Raw genomic sequence first — 19,046 nt, 5'->3', positions numbered from 1 at the left:
CCTGCACCACTGACAGACATGCAGTGATGGAGGATGACAACAATATATTCAGTAAGAACAGGGTTGGAGAGAGACGGAGGCTGCCACAGTTACAGCTGGAGCTGCTGCTGTAAGTAAAATTTAAGTAAGACATGATATAATTAAGAATAATTACAATAGAAACTCTAAGAAATGTAATCCCCTTAAAGTTTAAGCTCCTTCTGTAAGTCTTAAAGCTTTTTTTCCCTAAACGTGAACTTTCTCTTATCCTGAAGGGCGGGAATCGAAGCAGCATGTCCAGGTGGGGAGATCGTGTACTCCACCTGCACGCTCTCTCGCAACCAGAACTTAAGTGTGGTGGAACAGGCGATCCACTTGGCTCAAGAGAATCACGGCATCGACCTTGAGGTGAGTCACTCAGTTATGATCCTAAACAGTGCATTAGACATGCACTTCACTTTAGATTAGTGAGAGATCACACCCCTCACCTCCTTTTTTTTGATAAATTATGTAAACTTCACATAAGTTTAAATTATGTGAAGTTTAAATGATCATTTATTGTGTATACGAAACTGATGACAACAAACTAAGGAACTGATATTCCTTCTGTCTGGTCTCCAGACATCCTTATACATGAGCTGTAAAAAAGTGAAGGGGTCTTAATATTCAATTCTCCAGATAATGCACTGTACAGAAAGTTTAAAAGTGTCTATAAGGCAGGCTTTTGCTCATCTAAACATAACGATACATAACGTTAAGATTACATAACTCAAGCCCATCAATTCCCCAGCATCCCAGAGCAATATCTGTGTCGATGCCTGTTGCATTTCCCCATCTGAATGTTACGTTCTTGAATTTCAGAGCATCTGTACCTTCATTTTTCTGCTGTCACTTGTATACGTGCTTCATCATCAATATACAATATATTAGTATTAATAATATAACACTCTTTTCTTAACAGTGTTCTAAAGTGCTTAACAGTTTAAACCAAGTAAGTTCTATAAAAAAACAACTGCTTAGTAGTAAAACAAAAGTGGCAGCATATGATATATTTGAGCAAATAAGATTTGTCCTAAAGCTTTGAAAAAACAACAAGAAGGAAATAAGAAGCCAGGGACGTGACTCGTCTATGGGGGGGGGGGGGGTTTAGGAGTAAACCGCAGGATTCCATCGGTTAATCTCAGTGGTCAGTGGGCACAACCAACCTAACAGTTTAAAAAAATATAATAGAGTTTTGAAAACTGAGACTCTGATCGCACCAAATCATTTGAGTTTGTTTTTTTCTTCTATTCATATCCACCTCCAGGTTGTTGACCTACGACCTCTCACACACATGTTTAGGAAAACCTTTCACTTTGCTCCTGACCTCCGCCTGGGTGAGATGGTCATCCCACATTTATGCGCTAACTTCGGGCCTATCTACATGTGCAAGCTAAGGAGGCTGACTTGAGGCAAACATCTGGACTGTGTTGAGTGACTCTGTTGGATTTTACAGCTGATGTGTTTCAACAGTGGACTTAATGGACATAACTGTGGGCACACTGGACACTTGTGGGCGACAGTTTGTTGGGAATACCCTTTTGGATGCATTTAAACCCACAGGATATACAAGTTTGGATTATCTGCACTCAATGACTGGAATCTGTGTTTTACTTGCAGTTTGGTTGTTTGCCCCATAGGTGGCAACAGTGACTTAAGAGTAAAGGTATGCTTGAATGCAAGCCATATATCCACTACATCGAGTATGACCTCCTCCTCCTCCTCTGTGTCTAATGCATAGACATACATTTTTCAGATTGGTGAATGACATTACTGAAACACACATTTCTGTCAGAATTATCTGCTCTCTTTAACTCTCCAGCGAAAATGGGTTTGGTTTGTTGCACGGTTAATCGTCAGGTCTGATGGCCTTGCCTAATAATGCAATATGTGGCTGTGTGGAAGAAGAGCGTAATGAACAGGCAGGTAATGACTTCTTTGACCATTTGGCTTCGCACATCTGAATCTCTGCAAGTTGCATTATTATAGCTGGATTGACTCCGTTTTGCATTGGCATCGCCCTGAAGTGAAATGTGTCCTCTTATCATAACCTAATGTGGGTGGCGCAGAGGTGCCTCTTTCTCCATCACACCGCCGATGACCCTTTATGTTGTCCTGCCCAGGCAATGTAGCGTGAAAAAGGTGTGTGCGCGTGTGTGTGTGTGTGTGTGTGTGTCTCTAATGAGTCCACCAACCACATCCCACTGTCATTAAGCTGCTCCCAGTGCAGGAGCCGACTCCCATCCTCGTGAAGGGATGGACGGCAGCCATGCGACTCCCAGATGAACATTAAAGAGACCGCAAAGAGCTAAAATAGGATGTCTCGCCCTGTTTTGCCCCTCCGCTTTTTTATTCCACAGATGAGTGCAGATAATTTTCTGTGCGATTGTGAGTGATTACTGTATTACTGCGGTAAAAGGGGGATGTACCGGGGAATGCAGAGGGAATTAATGACACATAAAAACTATTTTTGTATTGACTGCTTTCGTCTCCAGGGTCTTGAATGCCTCTTCGCACATCTTGTGATTACCTAAACGTATTGTAAATATGTGTTTGCTATGGGCCCTTACATAAATTTACATGTTTTAACACTCAGGAGATGCCGAGATGACTCTCTCTCTATTCTGCTCGTCTATAGACTCCGCTGCTCGGCTGCCTGCTTTATTATTGAATTAGCCAATGAAGCGCTGTGTGTTTGCGTCCCTCTATGTAAGCCTATGTAAGGGAGACATATGCTGTGTATTAGAAAGATGAATATTATGGATTTAACTACACAATCGTGCTTTCAAATACAAATGTTGCAACACGCCATTGCAGTCTTATGTTCACCTCATATGACAGAAGCTACTGTACTGAATAAATGAGCCTGACAGCCTGTATATTATGGACACCTGTAGTAGGTGATTAAACGACAGTGTTTTCCAGGAGTTATAGGACACGTCTGAATGTATTGATTGTGCACCGCTGCTCAAGTTAATGATTCACTTTTGTGTCTTCAGGTGTTCAAGATGAGCATCAATGTGTCTTGTGTTTTGTTAATGCACATCTGTAGGCAAATGGTGTCTTGGTTGTAGTCCGTCTGTTTAAATCGCATGCTGCTGGTCCTGTCAGTTCAGAGGTGAAGATCAGACGTGCAGTGGTGAGTGTGGGAGAGAGAGGGTTTCTATCAGAAGGTGTTTTCTGAGAGTGAGTGTCCAGCAGGTGATATGCAGACTGACTCACTTACTTCCCCTTAACCCTTCTCAGTGTTTGTTTGTTTGTTGTATTATGCATTACACATAAATCATGGGGTTTATTTCTAGAAAGTTTTACTCTAATAACTGACCTGTACTTGAACAGAATATCTCATATAGAGTTTAAGGCTTTTTGGATCATGTTCTGTCCCCTTTAGGCTTATTTGCATTCTGTCAGGATTGCTTTTCATGATCTTTTTTTTTATTAGGTTTATGACTTTTCATTATAATCAGTGCTCATTGACTGAAAGTTAATGTCCTGCTTTTAAAATCTTCATTGTCATGAAAATGTATCTTAAGGTACTAAAAGTAAAACTTCAACGTCTGCTGATAAAGGCTTCTATAATTAAACTTTATTCAAATCTGAATTACTTTTATTAATTAAATTACCTACAGATGTTTGGTCCCTTTCATATGGTTAGTGGATAAACCGGAACAGTGGGTAAGGAATAAGAAAACCCCAAATTCTGCTATGAATATATACATATATATATGTATACATACACATATATATATATATATATATATATATATATATATATATATATATATATATATATATATATATATATATCTTTATGTGTGTATGTATATGTATATGTATATATCTATATATATGAGTATATATCTACATATGTATGTAGATATATGTGTATATATATATTTATATATGTATATATATATATTCCGCCCCTATATATATATATATTTTTTTTTTTTTAATTGACATTTCTGTATTTATTTATTTAATGTATATATTATTTAAAAAATATATTAACAAAGCACTGAGGTTTTTTAATAACCTGAAACAATTTAATAAAATCAAACATTTCAGTATCTTATCTTATGATTGACTTAATTTCCTGGATTGGACTTTACTGAATCTAGGGATGTTTTTCCTCCAAAATGCCCACTTCTTATTGGTTTGTGTTTAATCTATTATTAGATTTAGATTAGACAGATTAGATGATTAGCCTGGAGTACATTCAAATATTTTTGGAGGCAGTAGTAGCAGAAGTATTTCCCGATCATAACGATGATCATAATTTCTTGCAAAAAGCTTCGCACGCTAGACACATTTGTGTGAGCTAAGCTTTCACGGACAGACTCTGTACTGCATGAGGCTGCTCCTGTTCACTTTAGTGGGGGCCTGCATTGGAAATGCCACTGCAGGTTTAGACTGCAGACAGATTAAGAAGACAGAGAAAGGGTTTTTTTTCCACTCTTTCTAAGGAGATTACCCAAGGAAGGGTGAGATGGCAGTCAGTGTTAAAGGGAAAAAAGGACAAGAAGAAAATGAAAGATGCAGTGGAACTAAAGGAGGGCGACCCAGGATGTACAGTACAGACACCTGTTGTTTGCCTCTTGATATCACTACGTTCTTGTTTCTAACTATCTTTGCTCTCTGTTTTTCTTGTTTCAGTAGGTAACAAAATAAAAGCCAGTTAAAAACATCCTTTTTTTTTTTTCTTTCTTTGTGCATGTGCTGCTGTGAGCCTGATTATACTTGTACTTCCCTCTCTGCTAAGTTCCTGCTGGTGGTTTCCAAGAAAGCTTTGATGTGTATCTGGGCAATGCACTATTAGAGGGATTTCCCTGGGCCTGACAGCTCTTCGAGAATATGCCGCGAAATGGCAATGCCAGTGGGCTAAAAGAATGCTGGAAAAAGGATTAGGATCATATTCTGGCAGACCCTGTCACCTCCTCAATGGGCCAAGGTTTCTAATGCTGGCATTTTTCATTCTCTCTGTGGTTAAAACCTTTAAGAGAACCATGCAGAGGAGGGAGGAAAAAAGCACTGATTGAATGGTACACTGTGATTTTTGTGTGTGGGGCTTGCTCCAGGGGGCTATTTGTGTGTGTGTGAGAGAAAGGGATGGAGAGAAGGGAACGGCTGTGATTTAAGTGAAAACACTCTTGTTTAAGGTGTAAAGCTGTCATTTCTATAGCTTTAATGCGGCAGCATTTTAAATGTATATATTATTCTGTTTTTAACGTAATTTGTATGTGTCCTTCGTACTAAATCAGACTCCGTTAAGTAGGACTATGAGACCTGACTGTGTCTACCATAGCAGTGCAGGGCCAGGGCTCAGACGGGAAGTATTTATCCTGTGCTGAACGACCAGGTTTTGTAAGCAGCTGAATTTGCTTTTTAAACGTTGCGTGGGTGCTTCTTCTTTGTGTTTTCTGTCATACTTGAACCGCTTTTGCAGCCGCCTAACATTACTAGCACAGTTTTGCTGTCACCTCCATGTGGATTTGCGAGGCAAATCACTTCCTGTGTGCAGTGTGAGATCAGAATACAACTATACTGACAATAACGAGCAGTGTGAACAATTGTTGGACTATAATGGACATTTTATTTTTATATCTATATATTTAAATGCTAGACATTACAGTTTTAAGAGAAAACAACAAACACAATATTTACATAATTATAAGGTAGACGTTTTGTATAAAAGGAAATCTGAGAAGGTATCGTACATTTATTTCTTCTGCTGACTTCACACACACAGACGGACACACACACACACACGCACACACCATCACTTGCTTAAAGGAAAGTAGATGGAGATGTGGTGACTCTATAAATGGGTGGTTATGGCATTAGTGAATAAACAGCCTTGAGTGTTAGAGATGGAAGCACCTGATCCAGCACCAAGGGCTCAACACACTTGACCCTGCAGCAATACAATATAGCAATTTGTGTTCAACCCCCCCAGGGTCTGTGTGTGTCTGTGTGTGTCTGTGTGTGTCTGTGTTTGTGTGTGCACTTGTATTTGTTACCTCCTAAGGACCTTTTCTGGCATGAACACAGGCCTTGTCAGGACTACTCGTTTTCACTGAGCCCAAAGCCTGGTCCTGGTGAAGGAGAATCTCACTCTTTCATTATGTCTTAACTGGTTATGGTTAAGGTTTGGAGATAATGGTGCAAAACTGCATGTGTGTTTGGGTGTTGAGAAAAGAGGCAACATTGGGAACAAGGATATTCTGTTGTATTGTGTTGTGTTGTGTGGTGCACACTGTCCCATGGGAGGAAATCCTGCGGTGTGGCTGTACAGATTCCTCCCTCGGATAACAAGGATGTTCACCGCGGCCACACACATCCACACAACAATCTTATCAGTCACACGATCAGGGCACCCTTGGCTGAGGAGGACACACACACATGTAATAAAACACAACAAGGTTAGGGTGAGGTTTTACACCCACATTAACGCTGCTAATCTGATGAGATCATTACCCCCCTCCCTCTCTCTCCCTCCCTCTCTCTCTCTCTCTCTATCCGATCTTTTTAAACGTGGTCATTCATAACAGTCATAAATATGACTCCGTCTGTTATTTACACACACACTGAGGGGGGGGGGGATGTATGTTCAAGGCCAATTCAATTAACAGTGGAGCAATGTCACGCTGACATGTAAAGTTTACTGCGTGAGGAAGAACAAGGGCATATTTTGCTTGTGTAGGATGTGGAAGAAAAGCCCATCTGCCCCACGTGTGTGTGAGTGTGTGAGTGTGTGAGTGTGTGTGCAGGAGCACGGGTGCTGAAAGGGGGGGTCTGTGTGTTTTGACAAACCATGCTGTTAAAGATATAATAGCAGCATAATCACGGCCCCGGGCTGTCATTCTTCAGGATAATGGCCTGCTTATTCATTGGGGATGGCGTGTGTTTCCACGCTCCTTTTTTTTTTTTTTCAGGGGGTTTTTCTGTCTCTCTTGCAAATTTGTTATATATTTCATTTGCATTTTCTTTTTTTTTTTAAATTGTTGTTTTTAATTAGACCTCCTTCCCATCCCCTCATTAGCTCGTGGTTTCTTTTTCCTTCCACTTCTCATGTTAATAGTTCTTAATAGTTTCATTAGACAGAATAAAGGCTGGACTGATGTCACTGTAAATGTATAATTTGCATTATATTTGACTTGCTTTTCCGTCTACTTGGTTAAATGTAAAATATAACTTCTTTATGCACCTGATCAATCACCATAGGAATGTTGCTTTAAAACTTTGTAAACAGTCCATCTTAAAAACAAGATGCAGGAAGTGAGCTTGTGCAGTGTGACAGAGACGCTGCTGTGAGGAAACATGTCCTCTCCTGCAGCAGCTTTGACACACACACACACACACACACACACACACACACACACACACTTTGAGGATTAGGAGGAAACTTTTTGTTCCGTGGACAGTGACATCAGATTTCCCTGTGTGAAAATAGTTTGAATGCTTATGTTTAAATGTTACATTCCGCCCTACAGCTCTAACTGGAGTAGAACAAGCGTCGCTTACAAACCAAACATTCATCACAGACAGAAAAAGGCCCCCCGTGCAGAGATCTACAAGCAATATTTTTATTTAATGAGTATTTTACAACAACACTACGTCAAGTCTACATCGTAAGGGAGGAGTAAAGGAAACAACACTGCTGATGGTCCCGTCACTTTCTCCATTATAAATCTATCTACCACTGGACTGAGTAGTTTGACTGAGACAGGGGAGGGGACAGCATTAGAATAAGAGCAACAACAGAACTGGGATAGAGTCGAGACAGCAGCACACACAGGACCCAGGGTCAATTACGCACTGAAACCTTTTCACCCTCTTTGACTTCAGGCTTTTCTGTCTGGATTGATTGAACACTGCAAACAGTGGCAGTTTCCAACTATCCAGATTTGTTTCACCGCTTCTTTTTGGTCACTTCCAGAAAAGAAAGTGAAGACATATAAATATTAATTGAACCCAGGGTTGGCACACATACAACTAAGAGGAGGAGAGGGCTAAACAGGGCTGCCGGTGAGCTCAGTGAATACAATCTTACAATCTGACAGCTACATGAGTTTTTATCCGAGTCATCATCAACTATACAACATAATAGGAACTTTACAATTATCCTACCAGCAAACATTAATAGATAAACTTTTTTTTATATTTTACATATTAAAATAATGTGCTTTTTTTTTAATATGAAGACTTCACTTGCCAGAACACGTGAACAGAAAACATCAGAGACGCGTGTGATTTTCATTTTTTTTCCTCATCAAGTGCTAACAGTCGGCCTGACGTTCAATGAAAAGCTGCATGTTTGTTTCCTCAAGAGATGATTAAGGCAAGAATTACAGCTGAGAAAAGAGGAGTACAGACGATATTAGTCCAATTGTCCAAATTTGTGGAGCGCAGCGTTTTGTATTCGATGGAAAATTGATTTTAATGGCACACAAAATGATTTCCAATTGACGTCAATCACGTCGACTGCTCGTGTGCAGACCTTTTGAATTTTTAAAGGCTGCTTTAAATGCTATGCATGTTCATAATTGCATTTGCCCCAGCTCCCTCAGCCCAGGGCAAAATGTAATTAAAAGCATTGAGAATTTATTCACTGAAATCATTTTCTCATTATCAAGCCAGCCTCTGTACAAAGTGGCACATTACTGGCCATTAAACTGCTAAATTAGTCACGTTTAATTATGCTGTTGAGGACAACATGACTTGGGTTTATTTTTATTTATGTGCTGTTATGTAGTACATGCTATGTACATAACCACCCTTCTTAATTGAAATGTTGATGGTCCCATTTTTTTTCCCCCCTCTGGCCGACAAGCGTTGTTACTTTAAAAGTGCCACATTTATTCACATTATTCTTGTAAACATTATTTTTTGCATTGTCTTTTATAATGAGTGCATCCAAGATCAGCTGTTCACATTATCTTCTTCTTTTTATTATTATTTCAGATGATGAGAAGGTCCAACTTTGACGTTGTGAATAACATTTTGTCCTTTTTGGGGGGGGACATTCACTTGATCTGCTTTATCTTTTTTTGTATAGTAATGTTGAGTTTCTTGTAGGTTTTCTTCTGTATGATATATGCTACATTTAGACCTTGAATTGAAATATGTAGGTTTTTAAAAGCTGTGAATCTGAGTTCTGTAGGTCCAGTGCATTTTTTTTTTACTATTGTGGGGCATCTCTGCATATCTGGTGCCCATTTCCTCAAGTAGGGCGTCCATGTACAGCTCCTGAATGCCTACAGTCACGCAGAAAGATGACGGGATGACGTGTAGGCCAACACGCTTGTATTGTCCTCCATACATTGTGTTTCCTCAGTTAGACATTGTGTCCAGTCCCAGCGAGGCTGCGTGCTGCTTGGCCCTCAGACGCAGGTTTTCAATGCTGGTGGTTTTGCTGTTGTGGCTGGTGAGGCTGCCCGCCGCCGACGCCTGCAGCAGTGGGCTGTTCCACACCTGCTGAGCATGATGGGACAGGGACTGGTAGTAGGACTGACAGGGCAGAGAGCCCAGCGGCGCGGGCGGCATGTTAACATTCATTCCTAGGTAGGGGAGTGAGGACGGGGCGGCGAGGTCAAACGCAGGGTAGTGCACCAGGTTGTTGGTGGCAGCCATGTGTTGACGGAACTGCTCCTGCAGACGAAACAGGCTCAGAGGGGAGGAAGAGTAAGAGTGGCTCTGAGGCAGAGGACCACTGCTGGTCAGGCCGCTGCTGGAGGACGAGGGTGTCACGGAGCGAGAGACCAGTGGAGAATCTGGACAGAGAGGAAATTAAGTTAGTTAACTCATTATTCCTTTCTTTAACAGCACTCAAGACATTTTTGCACATTTGGCACAAGCTATGCCATTTAAGCCAAAACCTACAGATATGAGTGATGGACATCTGTAGTCCATCACTCATATCTGTAGGTATTGGGGTAAAATAAAAAAAAATGAATAGATTTCTGTTACTGTAAAACTTGAATTAAGGATCAACATTGTTTTACCATAGTTCTTCCTCGATAAATATAAAAAACAAGCATAAACTTGACTTTAAATGGCAACTTTTCATTAAAATTGTCTTGCAAATGTAACATGGAAGTGATGGAGCAAACTGGGTTGTTTTTATCGTTGAGCTTTCTCGTACCTTGTTTTGGGCTGAGTCTTTTGCAGGGGGAGACGTCCCCAGGTGTCACTGCTCTCTCGCACTTGATCTCCTCCCGTTGACATTTACTCTCGTCCTCTTTGTCCGTGGCGTTGTCTTCCGTGGCCGACTCGCTGCCTGAATGTTCTGCCGACGTGACGTTCAGCTCCATGTCCAGCGGTATGGGATGGACCACAGGAGCGTCCGTCTCCAGAGGGGATGAGGATGAGGACGAGGACGAGGATGGAGGAGGAAGCTGGGTGTCGGGAAGGACGGTGGTGGAGGGAGGTGCGTCATCCTTCTCGCTCCCTCCTTCCCCGGACGCCTCCTTCTGCTTTTGAAGCTGCTCCTTCTGGAGGCTGCGTTGCTTCTTGCGGAACTTGGCTCTGCGGTTCTTAAACCAGACCTGATGGCAGAGAGGTGGCTCGGTTAGAGGAAGAAAAGGCTTCAACAGGTGATGTTTAAAATCAGGGGACATAAAATGGGAAGTGTCAGGATTAACTCACAGTTTTAAATCCATTATCATTACAAAGACTTTTTAGTCAAGTACAAAAGTGGAAATTTTATATACGAGTGAAAAATAAAAAATAGAATAAATTCCTTTCAGTGTGGCCAACATGCAAGATTTTGGGTTGTGCAAGTTTTTTTTTCTTTTTAATAATAACTAATATAATAATAATAATATTAGTAATTTAATTCTATATTTATTCTTGTGCATTTAAATGAATAGATTCCCTTTTATTTTGTAGAGACAGTGAAACTCTCAAAAGTGTCTTATTCTCAAAAAAAATTCTACATATGTTACAATAATATTGTTATTTATATATTTTTTTAAAGGTTTAAAACTGTATTTATACATCAGAAAATTTAAAAAAGTACACCCAAAAAACTCATATATATTGGCTATTAACAAAAAATATTATATTGTGCCATAACTTGACACAAATCATAAATAACACTCAGTCGACTAAATCCACATTAACACACAGCGATGGAACCTTCGTACCTGCACTCGGGCCTCGGGCAGGTTGGTGCACATGGCCAGCCGCTCCCTCATCACCACATCCGGGTAGTGCGTCTTCTGGAAAGTCTTCTCCAGCGCCTCCAGCTGCTGCGCCGTGAAGGCCGTGCGGCTGCGGCGCTGTTTGCGGTGCTGAGAGCCGTAGCGAGCCTCCAGGATGATGTCTTGAAGTGCGCAGCCGTTGGAAGAGAAAACACACGGGGCAGGTTTTATTTTACTGGACACGTTTTTCATCAATACCTGCGAGCTGTTACGGGGCATGATTTGGATATGGTTGGGTTGCACTTAAAAAACAACAACATATATATAACATAAAAAAGTATTTAAATTTCCAATTAATTTTAGCTTTCACAAAACACTTTTTCAATTCAATTTGATGACAAATAAGGTGGAATAATAAATAATAAAGTGGGGATTCCGGTGTGTATGGTCTGCAGTGTGTGTGTTTGTGCGCGTGTGCGTGCACTCAATTACCAGCAAGTCTCTCTGCCAGCGTGAGCGCGTGCACGGACGGCCGGTAGTCGGGCGCGTGCTGTGCCTGTTGCGCAGCCTGCTGGTGCAGGTTGTACATGGCGCTGAGGGAGTTCATGGCGTGGAGAGAGTAACCGTTCACCCCGTAGTGCTGCATGTTGAGAGGTCGATACCTGAGGAGGAGAAGGAGGAGGAGAGGATTTTATTTACAAGCGCACATTTGACTGATTTTGGCACTGATATCTAAATGTGACCCAGTGTTTGTTTGTTTTTTTACACTGCAGGTCCCGCGTGCGCTCTAAGGCCAACAGATCAAAATGTGCAGACTCAGGCAAAAGTGTTATCCATTAACATCCAATTATCGCTCTCTTCATTCCATTAATTATACAAAAGACTTTTAATTGGGGCTAATTATCACTCGTCCCGTTAATGAACCGAAGCGGAGGCCTTATTCATGTCTGTGTGCGCGTGTGTGATCCGCACAAGACAAATCCCCTCATTGAAAACGTCGCTTTGACGCATCTTTGATGAAATGTGTTGGGAAATCATAGAAGAAGATTTGTTCCGGGTCTCGATGGCAAATTAAAACCAGGATTATTTTAAATGTGCTGTTATTATAGGACATGATCTTTTTTTAATCACAATGATGTCATTAAGCTGTTTATTTATAAATAAACGAATGGCATAAATGTATTCTGATAAAGAAGAGAATCAGATTCTTTTAAAAGGCAGTGATTTCCAAAACTCTATTTTGCAGCCTGGTTCTCCTTCACGGCTGAGATTGTCGTAGATGAAACGCTCGAGGACACGATTAGATATGTATTAGCAGGGAAGAGGGGATAGGTTTTCTCTGAGGCCCAAACACTTATTATAACTATTACAGAGAGACCACAGGGACGAGATATAAATCTCTGTGCTGTGACAGCGAAGGCTGCAGCGTCCACACAGACCGGCAACTTTCTGCACTTGGACAGAGAACTTATTAATAATCATACTACATATTATGAAATTATACAACTATTTATAGTTTGATATTTACATGTACCTATTTTGTTAATGTGTTGTTGAATTTTATAAGCGTTTATAATGTATCCCATTAATATAAATATTAAGAATATGCCCTGCTTTATCAACACATGAGCATTTTTTTAGTCTCGTGCAGTTATGTGAACAATGTAAATATTCTAAATATGACAATTTTTTTTTCATTACATTTCGTTACTTAGTGATAAATAGTGCTGATACTGAGTACTTGAATATGTAATTACATATTTAGGATGCAAAAATGAATCTGTGAGCATATAATACAAACGTACAGAAAATATAAACTAAATTATTAATTTATTAATTTATTTTATTCAATAAACATTCTGCCAGCATGAACAATTGTTATATATATATATGTCAGATGTCCGCATTTGTGAATTATCATTAATTAAATTATAATCATTATTAGCCTATTATTAGTGCAAATAGATTAAACCTGCTTTATAGGCTATTAAAATGAAACACTCTGGGTGGTCTCTCTTGTAAAGAGCAATGTTTTTCCCCCCCATTTCTCAGTTTTGCTGTGTGTGTGCGTGCGTGCGTGTGCGTGTGTGCGCGCGTGCCCGCAGTGCCCATTCCCAGCCTATTAAGTGGCCGTGGCGGCTGATGAATGTGATCAGAGGGCAGTGGGGAATAGTTTAATTCGCCGGGACAGAAGGTGCTTCGCTAAACATTTACTTTACTCCCCCAAGTATTTGAGTTGAATGCTGCCTCCCCCCCTTCCTCCTCCTCCTTCCTCCCCCTCCTCCTCCTCCCCTCTCTGGCGGCCTCTTATCCCATCGCCCCGGGGCAACGTTTTGGCTGAGATGTATGGCTTCTCCGCGGGTAAAAATATGCATGTTGATCCCCATTTGGCTCCGCGTCTAATGGAAGTGCAAATAGGTTTCGACTGCGAGGCCCTCCATTTATCATCAACGCTGACACGGACGGACGTACAGTGGGACCTGGCTGCTTAGCTCTGGGTTTGGAGTTATGTGCACGCGCGTATTTACGTCATTGTTTTAATTTCTGCACATTTCCTCTGCGCTGTATCCGATTAAGCAACATTCGGTGGATATTATGTCAATATTTATTTTATATGTGCTCTTATTTTTGTAGTATTCTATTGCTTCCAATTTTGAATTTATATTCTCATGTATTTTTTTTTTATCTTGTTACTTATTCTCATGCACGTGCACAGATATAGACCCAGGTGGTGTCCAAGCACCTGCCTCTCGGGCCCCTGACCCAGTAAGGGCCCCTTTGGAAATGTATTTATTTATTGCAAATAATTAGTGCAATAATACACATAAATTACATGTGTTATAATTTCTGCAAAATTGACTTGTTGAGTATAGGCCTATTTTAAACTTAAATATTTTGTATTTATCTCTTACAAGTTAATATTAATGCAAAGTTGTTATGGAAACAGTTGCACTTGCATATCTATAACATCTATTTTATAAAATACTTTTTTATTTAGTTTTTTTTTTTATTTTTTTTTTTTATTTGATCTAAAAGTAACTGAACTCAGAATCACGGGTGAAAGTGAGATATTTTTTTGGTTTCCTCTCCGTGTTTATAATCTTGTCCTCTCTCACTCTCTCTCTGTGATCATGTCAACTTCAGTCTGTCCTCAGCGGGATGAGCAGCTTTATACCACCTCACCGCTGTATCCTCGTCGCCATATCAAATCCAGCATAATAGCTCATCACTGTGAGCCCGTCAGTGCTGTTATTGTCATTCATAAGCCGTGACCTGCTCCAGGCTCCGCGCGGGCCCTCCTGCTGCAGCGCCGCTCAATGCTTCGATTATCACACCGTCATTATGTAAATTGGCATGTACAGTCAGTGCGACTCTTTGATCCCACTAAATTAGGAAAAATGTTATTTGCCATGCAGCAGCAGCAGCAGCAGCAGCAGCAGACCCCCGGGGGCCACGAGCTCACCTGACAGTCAGCGCTGTGTCACTACAATACTGTCAGAGAGCAGAGGAGCATCTTTGATTCTGTTATCTGTCATTATGAAGGACATTTGGTATGCAGAAGACTGAACTTTAAATATATGTCAGTGTTTTTAATTATTATTATTTTAAATATGTTTTTAACTAAGTGTCATTGACAATAGTTTTGTTGTTGTTAAACATGCAACAGTAATTTAATAGTAGAGGAAAAACATCTTAATTAAAGCGTCTTCACATTTTGGTGTCATTTTTGGACTTCTGATTTAAAAAGTCCAATAGTGTAAAAAATAATATATCTATTTAATATGGACCATTATTTCCAATGTGTCCATTATGAGATTCAAATGTCACATGATGACTAACACAACATAATCCACTATTTATTTTGTTCTTGACCAAATGACAAATTAATTAACATTTCACTGCAAACACTTTCCGAGCATCACAAACCAAACATATTAATATTTTAAAGTATTTGTAAACACATTAAAACAGTAGAGTATGCAGATGTTGTTGTGTTTTTACCTCTTGTGGAGACGCTCGTCTTTTCTTCTTCCAAACAGCACAGAGAATCCAAGCTCGTCTTGGGTTAGTCTTCTGCTCTGTCAGCTGCTCACTGTTGTTGTTGTTATTATTATTATTACTGCTGTTGTTGTTGTTCGTTGAATACGCAGTGGGGGGAAAAAGTCCTCCACTTCACGTCCTCTCCGGCTCGCGCTCCACCTGCTCTCCTCCGTGTCCTCGTGCTCAGTTCTCGTGCGGTCTGGCGCTCAAGTGGGGAAGCGGCCATCTGCTGGTGCGCGAGAACCGCTGCAGGCGTTATAAGCGCAGCCTCGCGGGGGGAGTGCTGTCTTCCTATTGGCTCCTCGCGCTGTCAGTCAAGTGAATGAGCGCCACTGAGTCCTGGACTCGTTTCCAAATATATGATCAATTTAAGCCCATTATGTCTGATAAATCCCTCCGTGTCTGTCTCTTCTCCTCCTCCAGCACTTTCACTGTTGTATTTAGATTGTGTTTTTTTGCGCATATAAAGTGCAGGATACTTGTTGTGTTGTTTATATATCACATTGACAATTAATGCATTTATATTTAACAGAGGAGTTTTTTTTCTTAAATCCATTCACTTGGAATTCCTTGAGTGCACTTGGTGCATGAAACCAATTCCTGTCTTTAGTTGTTGTTGTTGTTGTTTTTTTGGTGAAGAAAAGAAACCAACATTTAGATTGTTTGCTTTTCGGCTTCTCCTCCACTGGAGGAGAGCGGAGACTTTAAAAAGAGGGAGAGATGGCTGAAAGATACCAGGGTGCTGCTGACTTTAGACATTCCCGACCAGGAAGGATTTGGGATGGGATAGGGAAGACAAGACGCCATCTCAGCCTCCAAAAACCCCTGTCTTAAAATGACTGCGGGTAAGAGGATTAGGGCAATAATGCCCTTCTCTTCTTGAAGGGTTTTTTAGAGAAGATTTCTTCTCCCGGAGCAAAACCGTTTAGGTAAGGAATTAAGGGCAGCGCAAAGGAGCATTTTTAATGTAAATCTCGCATATTTTGTTGGGAGGTTTTTTCAGCACAGAGCTCGGCCTTTAAAGCACCTTTATGTCTGACCATGTTTCATCACTCACACACACATTAATATTGATTTGTTTTGTTGTTCTCAAACACAACTGCAGCCAGGTGTGTGTGTGTGTGAGAGAGAGAGATTTATAAGATAATATGAGTAAAAATGGGTGTCATTAATTTATAATAATTAAAGTAAGCCGTATAAATTGTTGCATAATTTTCCAGTTGAAATACAGAAAGTATAACATTTAAACGAAAAAGAAAAAAACTTTCCCAAAAAGTGTTAATAATCTGTGACTTTAAGCGGATTATATTTTCAACGACACATCAATTAATATATATTAAAAATTGAAACGTATTATTATTAATAATAATTATGTGATGTATTATTACATAGTATATATTATATTAGTTCTCGAAAATAAAACTCCTCGTGTGCCTCCCCGGTTCTGTCGCCTTGGTAAAGGCTCCTATCACTCGGCTCCTCTGCGAGGTCTGAGAAAGAAAGAGGATTAACTTGTGAACCAATGGAAATAAGAACTTAAACGGGAGGTAAATCTGGCCACTGTCTCTTTGTGAGTACCGTCTCTAAAGCAATTAAAGCGAGAAAGAGTTCCTTCTCAGCGCCTCTCCTCCTAAAGCTCCTTAGAGTCTGGAGCTGTCCAGCACATCTGAGGCTTAAACGCCCCAAAAAAAACAGCTCCCTTTACCCTCGTGCCCTGAGAAACAATGACCTCCCGCTGACCAACAACTCCAAATATAAATATAATATAGGTTTTCAGAGGCATCCAGCAGTGAGTCAGCCTCGTCTTCTCAGAACAGTGGGCTTTTTTTCTCTTCGTCTTTTTTCCACATCTTCTCTTATCTGCGCTTTAATATAACAAACAGAACGAGATCATCCTGAGAGCCGGTGAAGTCCTGCTCTCTAATAGCTAATTAATACTCTTAATGATGTTTCTGCAACTTCATGAATACATTATGGTCTGCAATCCAGCGCGCCCCAGCCTCCGCGGCACCATTCAAGGGTATTTCAGCATCTGTTCATCCCACGGCAATTAATCATTTTGATGTGTAGTTTAAAAATCGACTTCTTGCAGGAGACCTTTTTTTTTTTGACAAGAATAACAAAGCAATTTGCCAGGAGCCACCTCTTAGACACGTTATTAGCAGCACTCCCCACAGTAAGACCCTCTGTCCTGTTTATTTATTTATTTATGTATTTATTTATTTTCTAATGTGCTTGGATAAATGCATTTTAAAGAGACGGCGGCTATTTTCAGGCTGATCTATTGTCAGCACCTGCTCAAATCCCTTTTATTGGTGACAAGATCTCAGATCTCCTCTGCAAATCCCTCCTCGAAAAGTTTTCAACCTGTCAATTTCCTCTAAAAGCTGCATAATTCCTCCTCACTTCTCTCCATCCATTGCCTTCTCTCTTTCCTCTTAAGTTTTTTTTCTTCCTCCCCCTTGTCTCAAGCCCTCTGTCTCATTTATTTTCCTTGCCTTCTCTCTCTCTCTCTCTCTCCTGTCTCTCTGGCCCGGATCCCTCTGCACAAGGGCCCCCATTGTATAGTCCTAATCCAGAGGCAACACAGCTTTAGGGACATGCAGGGATAAAAGGCCCATCAAGCCCACAACTTTATGGGGGCAAATCTCTCCTTAATCCTTCGCTTTATCTAAACAAAAGCCCCTTTGCCTTAATCCACCTATGTGTTGAAAAAAAAAGGAGGAAAAAACTGGAGAGAGTAGCAGAGAATGAGAGAGAAGAGGGAAGGAGAAAGAAAAGGAAAGAGAGAGAGAGGGAGAGAGTAGCAGAGAATGAGAGAGAAGAGGGAAGGAGAAAGAAAAGGAAAGAGAGAGAGAGAGAGAGAGCGAACAAGAGGGAAAAAATATCTCACATACTCTATAGTGAAGAAGGAGAGATCAGAGATGGAGGGTCAAAGATTCAACTCCAGCTTTCACCTGCATCTTCACACGTGTGTTTACACTGTAACTGCTGCTGCACAAGTGAATGCACCATTTCAACTAGACCGACACATGATTCTATAGACACAGGGAGAAGACAGTGCAATAATTTAACTGATTTTTACACAGAAAGTTTAAAAAATAATGTGCATTTTAAGTTTTGGTATCTGAGTAAAACGTATTAGCTGTATTTTTAGCATAATAACCTAATTTCCTCTGATTTACATTTAATGAAGCAAAAACTAGCTCAAATTTCTTCAGATAAATACCATTAGATGGTAAATTTAAGCATAATATTGTTGACATTGCACTTATACATGTGCATTACAATTTACAGATCACAAAGACACACATTTAGTCACAGGTATCTGGAACTGAAATATATAGCATTTTCACATTATGATGATAATCATAATCATCATCATAATGTGAAAATATCAACAGGCCGGATTGGACCCTCTGATGGGCCAGTTCTTTTTCTCCAGATTTTTAAATATTGAGCTATGATTATATTGTTATGCCTTCAACTAGCTGTGAATAATGGTGTGATCTGATGATTTACACTGTGATGACTTCACTTTTCTACACCCAGCTTTTTTATAAGCATAAAAAAACATCTCATCTGTTGCAATTACACCGGGTAATGATGCATATTTATGTTGTACTCTGTTAAAGGAAGCTGCGATAGACTTCAGGTCTCTGACTACCTTCACTGGTCTCACGTCTCTTTTATTTGGTTGCTTGGCTTTTTCAGCATTTAGTTTTATAGACTGATGTCAGTATCTGCAGAATAAAGACAGTCAGGAGGTGTTGCTGTTTGACTCAGGTGTGGTCTTACCTCTTAGACCCTCCCCCCCGCTAATATTGACACTGCATGAGCTCA

The 19,046-nt window shown here is 40.3% G+C and overlaps 2 protein-coding genes across 2 annotated transcripts in view; one reads left to right on the top strand and one right to left on the bottom strand.

Annotated features, from left to right (window-relative positions):
- nsun4 (NOP2/Sun RNA methyltransferase 4) overlaps positions 1-19,046 on the top strand; it is a gene marked incomplete at both ends in the record, with an annotated part of 55,233 nt that overhangs the window by 2,065 nt on the left and 34,122 nt on the right. Inside the window, 2 exons of the mRNA XM_083889516.1 lie at positions 1-109; positions 255-387. Coding sequence (XP_083745642.1) covers positions 1-109; positions 255-387 — 242 coding nt within the window. The remainder of the gene's footprint in view (positions 110-254; positions 388-19,046) is intronic.
- On the bottom strand, positions 9,352-11,808 carry dmbx1a (diencephalon/mesencephalon homeobox 1a; the record flags this gene model as incomplete). Its single annotated transcript, XM_083888874.1, has 4 exons — positions 9,352-9,791; positions 10,163-10,565; positions 11,166-11,344; positions 11,655-11,808. 4 exons carry the CDS (start codon positions 11,806-11,808, stop codon positions 9,352-9,354), a joined length of 1,176 nt encoding a protein of 391 aa, XP_083745000.1.

The sequence above is a fragment of the Microchirus variegatus genome, assembly GCF_963457635.1.
Source record: "Microchirus variegatus genome assembly, chromosome: 5".
In the NCBI taxonomy this organism is placed as follows: Eukaryota; Metazoa; Chordata; class Actinopteri; order Pleuronectiformes; family Soleidae; genus Microchirus; species Microchirus variegatus.
This window is presented reverse-complemented; position numbering and strand designations above follow the sequence as displayed.